Source organism: Orycteropus afer, unplaced genomic scaffold (genome assembly GCF_000298275.1).
Source record: "Orycteropus afer afer isolate SDZICR_OR568_19922 unplaced genomic scaffold, OryAfe1.0 scaffold00400, whole genome shotgun sequence".
In the NCBI taxonomy this organism is placed as follows: domain Eukaryota; kingdom Metazoa; phylum Chordata; class Mammalia; order Tubulidentata; family Orycteropodidae; genus Orycteropus; species Orycteropus afer.
Genome location: NW_006921987.1, coordinates 1,340,936 through 1,349,260, shown reverse-complemented (window position 1 = coordinate 1,349,260; position 8,325 = coordinate 1,340,936). Strand labels below are relative to the sequence as shown.

Here is an 8,325-nt window from a genome sequence, read left to right as displayed (position 1 = left end):
TTATCCATAATTTGTTATGATCCAAACAGTCAATTGCTTTTGCATAGTCAATAAAACACAAGTAAACATCTTTCTTGTGTTCTTTGTTTTCAGCCAAGATCCATCTGACATCAGGAATGATATCCATCATTCCATGTCCTTGCACTTATGAAAGTTCCCTGTCAATATACTGCTGGTACCATTTTTGAATTATCTTCAGCAAAATTTTGCTTGTGTGTGATATTAATGATATTGTTCAATAATTTCCACATTCTATGAGATCATCTTTCTTAGTAATGGGTCCAAATATGGATCTCTGCCAGTTGGCCAGGTAACTGGTTTATAATTTTCTTGGCATAGATGAGTGAGTGCCTCCAGTGCAGCATGCATTTGTTGTAACATCTCATTCTGTCAGTTCCTGAAGTCTTATGTTATGCCAATTCCTTCAGTGAGACTCCAATTTCTTCCTTCAATACCACTGATTCTTGAGCATATGCCACCTCCTGAAATAGATTAACATCAACCAGTTCTTTTTGGTGCAGTGACTGTGTATTCCTTCCATCTTCTTTTGATGCTTTCTGTATCATTCAATAATTTTGCCTATAAAATCTTTCAATATTGCAACTGGAAGCTTAATTTTTTTCTTCAGTTCTTTCAGCTTGAGAAATGCTGAGCGTATTCTTCCCTTTTAGTTTTCTAACTGCAGGTCTTTGCATATTTCTTTATGATAATTGAGTTTGTCTCAAGCTGCTCTTTGAAATCTTCTGTTCAGCTCTTTGATCTTGCCATTTATTCTATTTGCTTTAGCTACTCTCCATTCAAGAGCAAGTTTCAGAGTATCTTCTTACATCCATTTTGATCTTTTCTCCTTTCCTGTCTTTTTAATGACCTTTTACTTTCTTCATATATGATGTTCTTGATATCAACCCAAAACTCATTGAGTTTTAGGTCACTGGTGTTCATTGCTTCAAATATATTCTTCAGATGGTCTCTAAATTCAGGTAGGATATCAACAAGGTCATATTTTGGCTCTCATGGGCTTTTTTAAATTGTTTTCAGCTTCAACCTGAACTTGCATATGAGCAATTGATGGTCTTTTCCACAGTCAATTCCTGGCCTTGTTTTGGCTGAAGCTTCTCCATCACCTCTTTCCACAAATGTAGTCAATGTGATTTCTGTGTATTCCATTAGGTGAGGTCCACATGCATAGCTGCCGTTTATGTTGTTAAAAAAAGGTATTTGCATTGAATAAGTTGTTCGTCTTGCAAAATTCTACCATGCAATCTCCAGCATCATTTCTATATTTTCCAACTACCAAAGATTCTTCTTTGTTTCCAACTTTTGCATTCCAATTACTAGTAATAATCACTACATTTTAACATTTTCAATGTCTTCATCTTCTTCTTTAGTGGTTGGTGCATAAATTTGAGTAATAGTAGTATTGACTTGTCTTTCTTATAGACATGGATATTATCCTATCCCTGACAGCACTGTATTTCAAGATAGATCTTGAAACATTCTTTTTGACAATGAATGTGAAACCATTCCTATTTAATTTATTTTACTGGCATAGTAGACTATATGATTTTCTTATTCAAAATGGCCAAAACCAATCGATTTCAGCTCACTGATTCCAGGATGCCAATCTTTATACATTTAATTCATTTTTGACAACTTCCAGTTTTCTTAAAGTCACACTTTATACATTCCATTGCCAATTATTAATGGATATCTGCAGCTATGTCTTCACATTTTGAATTATGCCTCATCAGCAAATGGAGGCCTCGAAAGTTTTACTCCATCCATGTCATTAAGTTTGACTCTACTTTGAGGAGGCAGCTCTTATGTAGTAGTATTTTCAGTGTTTTCCAAACTGAGGAGCTCATCTTCTGACAGTATATCAGACAATGTTTCAGGGTTATTCATCAAGTTTTTCAGTAATCTCTCAGACAGTATTTCACTGCTATTCATAAGGTTTTTATTGGCTAAGTTTTTCAAAAGTGGATGCCTCCATCCTTCTTCCCAGTCTGTCTTAGCCTGGAAGCTCTGCTGAAACCTTTTCACCATGGGTGACCCTGCTGGTATTTGAAATACTGGTGGCAAAGCCTCCAGCCTCATAACAACATGCAAGCCACCACAGTGTAACAAACGGAGAGACAAGTGGGGAAAAAATATAAATCGAGATTTGAAATATGAGTCTAGAGCTCAGGAAAGAAGTAGGACTAAAAGTAAGGATTTAGATGCTATTAGTTCATGACTGTAGTTCAGCTATCCAGTTAGACTATAGGTCTAACTGGATCAAAGCTAGGTCAATGAAAACAACAAAACAGCACATAGTGTGAAAGAAAAAGAAAATTTTTCCAAGCTTTGACTTCAGAGATGGCATTCCCTCATCTAGGGACAAAAATAAAATAAGGATTACAGCTGAGCACAGGTGTCTGAGACACTATTGTCAGACCAGGTTAATCCAAGTCAAGGTGTCTAGTATAAAGATGCAAAACATATACCCAGAAATAAAGTAGAATCTCAGTTGTTAGACACAGCCAAACATTAGAAGAAGATGAGAACATATTGACTTGACACTGAGGTCCAGTGTTGAAGAAAGGGAAAGCACCAAGAACTTCATAAGGATAAGAGCTGTGAATTGTTGAACCAGAGTAAGACCTAACTCTTACCTCTGAAATATAAAGCAAAAATTGTTTCAACCTCTGAACAATTTTTTACATAACAGAGACAGATATTCCTCACATAATAAAATTAATTATTCTTTCTTCTTATAGAATCCATGTGATGATAAAAGACACAAAGATATTTGGTCCAGAGAGAAAACTTGTGACCACTTACCAAAATTCCTTGTGATTGGACCACAAAAAACAGGTACAAATTATTAATTGTGATGCTTGCATTAATTTTTTTTTAATTTTTACAAAACTTATTGTTATATGAAATTATTAGATTAGGTTTTGCCTTGTGAAATATTTAAGCATACAGGTAACTTCATTATTTAGAACTGCTTTTGATCCATCCCCATGGATCCTAATGATACCTACTAATTACACCTAAATACTAAAATCTTTAACTATAGACTTTAAAGCAGTTCAACAACTAAATCAAATCTTTTGAAAATATTTATTGTATATATTATAGTTCCTGATTTTTACTTTGCTCTTGTGTATGTGCTTGTATGTGTGTGTGTTTGCCTTTTCCCAATTAACTCCTGACTTATAGTTCAAAAAAGTGTTCTGGATAAATGCAAGGCTATTTTACAGCTTTCAATGAATCATCTCTTCAGAACCACTACCACTATTACTTTCAAGTACATTATATGTGTTTGTTTCAAAAATTGTTATGTATTAATACAATTTGGACTGATTTTCTGACACACCTGAGGTTTATCAGGCATTTTTTTTCCCTTATTTTATCAATGCTGAAGGACAACTATATAGGAATGTAGTAAAAGAGAGTGAAGGCATTTCACCAATGAGATGACACTTTCAATTAGAATATTTCATACTTTCTTCACTATGTGACAGTTTTATGCACTTTGCTCATGTCTTGATTAATTATAGTTTTTATTGAATTGATATATTTTGAATTCACTACTTTGACTAGAAGTCTTTTCATCAGTGACTACACGAACAATAGCACAATACAAACAGACACAATAAAATAAATCTGAACCAGACAATGATATTTGTAATACATGCAAGCAGATCATCTTCAAGTTTGAGGGCAAAATTTCCAGACTATTAGATATTGGTTGTTGAAATATTTTCTTCCTCCAGGAATATAAATTTCACTATAACAATAAGTTACACATGTGCAGGGAGGGGAAAAAAGCAGCGAGTATTTTCAGATATATCCCTTTTGTTGTTGTTTAAAATGTGCATAAATTTTCTACCAACTCCTTCTCATCAGTGCTAACTCTGGAATAACTTCTAAAAAAATAAAACATTCTTATGCTGTAAAATTATGTTTGAAATTTAATTTAAAGACATATCCTCTATCATTTATCAGTGAATGTTATTTTTTTCTTAGTTCCTCTGGAAAATTACATGTTAGTAAATGTAAATCTATTTTCTTTCTTGTTGTTCCTATTATAAAGACAATAAGTTAAACCTTTATATTTTAATATTTGACCTACCAGTACAGGAGTGAGAAAGCTTTTAGCTGGTTCTAAGACAAACAAAGAAATTGGATGATAAAAAATAATGATATGCTATCAAAATGTTATCCTAATATGAAAATGATTGTGGTAATTCTTACAATCCATTCAATCATAGTAGTATGAGTATTATTTCATTCCCTATTGCTTCAGTTGGTAAATCACAGCCTTCCTGCTGTTGGAGGCTGTTAATTCCTAGGTGAGAGTAGGGGATCACTGATAAATGCTAGGAATGGGGCTAAAGGCATCACTGTCTTTAAACAACAAAATGTGCTGCAAGCATCCCTTACAATAAACTTGAACTACAAAAGTGGTCTTCAAACTTCTATGTACTCAGATATTGTAAGATGAGAACAGAAGAACATGATATCCCATTTCTCCATCACTGAATCTTACAGGGGATTTCTGCTAACTGAAAGTAGATCAGAGATTAGAGGTAGAAGGAAAAAAAAAAAAAAAAAAGGCAGGAAGCATGACTGAAGCCAAGAAACCCTATGAGACAGTTGTACTCTGTTACAAGGGTTCAGAATTGGCCTGATGGCACCCAACAAAAGCAACATAGTAGCCTTGACCTTAAACTCAGTGAAATTACAGTCCTTCTCTGATCCTTTAGACAAATAAGCACCCATCATGACTCCGGATCAGATTTTGGGATTCCCAGCATAGGAGAGGATTTATAAAAGGGCCAAAGTTAAAACAATAATTCTGACAGCACTATGCATGGGCCTTAAATTTTCCAAAAGATGAGTGTTCTATTGTCAATATGAATTTCTCAAATTTGGCTGGTTTAACATCAGCACATGAAAACTAAAATTTGTCTTAGGTTAACACAAGGCTTAAAACCTTTTTTTTTTTTCCTTTTCAACATTATTACATCGAAGAAAATGGATATAAATAAATGGCAAGGATAGTAAATGAAAACACAGTTGATAATAGAAAATACGCACTTTTAGGTGTGTACCCAAATTTATGGCTGATTAGGATTATCAGAGGTCAAATAGTTTGTTCAACTACTAACCTAAAGGCTGGTGGTTCAAACCCACTCAGGAGTACTGTGGAAGAACAGCCTGGTGTTCTGATTCCATAAAAAAAAAAAAAAAAAAAGACAGCCAAGAAAACTCTGTGGAGCAGTTCTAGGCTATAACCCGTGGGAACACCATGAATCAGAATCAGCTTAATGGCAATGTTTTGTCGTTGTTATATCAAGTCACATGTCCACTGTCCCTAGTTAAAAGTGCTTTCTCCTTGCTTCCAGTTAGATGTCTCATGACATCTCTCCATCTCTGTGCAGTATAAAGATGTAGGTCTTTGTCTTAAGCTGGATTCTCTAGAGGAGCAAAACCAATGAAATCGAGCAAGCGAGAGAGAGAGAGTTCAAGGAAATGATCCACACAAGTGTAGAAGTTGGCAAGTCCCAAATCTGCTGGTCAGATGTCAGGCTGGAGGCTTCTCCTGACTCATGTGGTTGCAGGGACTAACAAACTCAAAATAAGCAGGTCAGATGGCAGGCTGTTGTCTTACAAGGCTACAACCACAGGGCAGGCTACAGGATGATTGTGCACATCCCAAGAACTGGAGGTCAATATTGAAAAGTTGGTTGCTGGATCAAGAGAGGCCTAGCTTTACCAAAATAAGCATAAACATTGGACTCAGTCCACTTCTCCAAGGAAACTCCCCTTTCAACTGATTGGCTGCTCACATCATATCACAAAATGGAGAATGATTATATAATATCTGCCAAACTACTGACCTTCATAGTTTAGTCAAGTTGACATATAATCTTAACCACCATCCACCTCTTGCCAACATATCCTGAAACCTTGCCTAATCTCTAGATAAAAACAATATCAAACTCATACTTGCACCTAACATGACAGAAATAACATGAGTACAACTAAAAGTGCACTAGTGCCATTTACATCTCATTTATAGTAAGTAAGGGAATAAAAGAGGGAGGAAAACAAAGATTTTCTATATACACCTACTCCTTACTTATCAACTTTCTCATTATTCAACATTTCACATTTATGGCAATAATAAAAATCTAATTTCCAACTATTTTTCACATTAACAACATATGTCTGCCAGTAATGAATACCAAGGTGTGAGACAAGAGTAATGTTGGCTATGATGATTAAGGTTATGTGTCAACTTGTCTTGGCCATGATTCTCAGTGATTTGGTAGTTATACAGTGATGTAATTTGGCAGTTATTTAACGATGCAGTCATCCTCCATTTTTGCATAATGATGATTTATGCATAATTACCTGCTCTTTGGGACCTAATCATGTGGATAAGTAAGGATTTGTTGTTTTATTTAGGTGACACCAAGTCAGTTCCAACTTCTAGCAACCTGTGTACAACAGAAAACAATACTGCCCAATCCTGCAGAACAACAATAGAACAAACACTGCCCAGCCCTGCACCGTTCTCACAACCATCACTAAGCTTGAGCCCATTGTTGCTGCCACTGTGTCAATCCATCTCATTGAAGGTCTTCATCTTTCTCACTGACCCTCTACTCTTCCAATCATTATGTCCTTCTCCAAAGACAGTTAAATTCTGATAGCATGTCCAAAGTACTTGAGGTGAATTCTTGTCTTCCTTGCTTCTAAGGAGTATTGTGACTGTACTTCTTCCAAAACAAATTTGTTCATGGAAGTCCAAGGTATATTCAACATCTTTTGCCAATACCAAAATTCAAATTCATCAATTCCTCAAGGAAAGAGTGGGTGTATATAAATACATACATACACATAGAGATACAAAAAACCAAGGAAGAAATAATCAAAACAATCAGTGTTCATTTTTTAAGTGGTCATATGGCCATAGCTGTCATTTAGAACTACCTTCTTCTACCAACAATTATGTATTTCTTTTGCTTTCCACAAGTACTTCAGCTGGGTGTGGTTCTTTGCCTGACAGAGTGACCCAATCCTTCATCCCTGTAGAATCTGGGCTATTAGTAGTCATGTCACAATTGGCTGCTGAAGTTTTCCATTGACTTTAATCACAGGGCATTGTAGTACTAAGAGGAGTCCTAAGGGATTTCCTGAATTCAAGACATAATCTTTATCTTCATTCTATAACATCAATTTGATTACCCTTTGGTAACCAGGATCAATCACATTAGCTAATATGATAATTCCCTTCTATTCCTGTTGATCCAAAGGCGTGAGTAGCCTGAAGTGGCTGGTGACATTCTTAACTCTAAGTTCCATGCAATCAGTGTTGTGTCCTCTGGTGGGAGCATTCTTACCTTTGGAACAAGACAGGGACAAGGTTTGGTTCCAGGAAACAAAAATTTTATGAAAGAGTCATTAAAAGTAATAGTTAGTAGTACCACTCCCATTTTCAGCCCTTGGTTCCGGCACCCATGAATCTCACACTTTCAGATCTCAAAACCTACTATCCAGCCACAGTAGTAGCTGTGCTCTCCAACTCACAGCAACCCTATGCACAGCAGAACAAAACACTGCCTGATCCTGTGCCAGCCTCATGATCTTTGCTATACTTGAGCCCGTCACTGCAGCCAGTGTGTCTATCCACCTCATTGAGGACCTTACTCTTCTTGCTTGACCCTCCACTTTACCAAGTTTGATGTCCTTCTCCAGGGAATGGTTCCTTTTGACAACATGACTAAAGTAGGTGAGACGAAGTCTGACCATTCTCGCTTCCAAGGAGCATTCTGTCTACATTTGCTCTAGGACAGATTTATTAGTCCTTTTAGCAGATCATGGTACTCTTAGCATTCTTCTCTAACACCACAACTCAAAAGGATCAACTCTTCTTTGGTCTTTCTTATTCATTGTCCAGGTTTTACATGCATAAGAGGTTATTGAAGATACCATGACTTGGGTTAGGCACACTTTAGTCTTCAAGGAGACATCTTTGTTCTCATCACTTGAAAGAGGTCCTTTGCAGAAGATTTGCACAATGCAATATATTGTCTGATGTCTTGACTTCTGCTTCCATTTGTGTTGATCGTAGAGCCAAGTAATATGAAATATTTGACAACTTCAAGCTTTTCTCCATCCACTGTGAAGCTTTTTATTGGACCAGTTGTGGGGATTTTGTTTTCTTTGTATTGAGGTATAACCCATACTGCAGACTGTAGTCTTCAATCTTCATCAGTAAGTGCTTCAAGTCATCTTCAGTTTCAGCAAACAAAGTTGTGTCAT

General features: G+C 36.0%; 1 protein-coding gene across 1 annotated transcript in view; it reads left to right on the top strand.

Moving 5' to 3' along the window:
- The window catches only part of LOC103207853 (N-deacetylase and N-sulfotransferase 4), a 497,519-nt gene that overhangs the window by 449,806 nt on the left and 39,388 nt on the right, over positions 1-8,325 (top strand). The window contains exon 7 of the mRNA XM_007953542.1: positions 2,760-2,856. Within this exon, the coding sequence (XP_007951733.1) occupies positions 2,760-2,856 (97 nt within the window). The remainder of the gene's footprint in view (positions 1-2,759; positions 2,857-8,325) is intronic.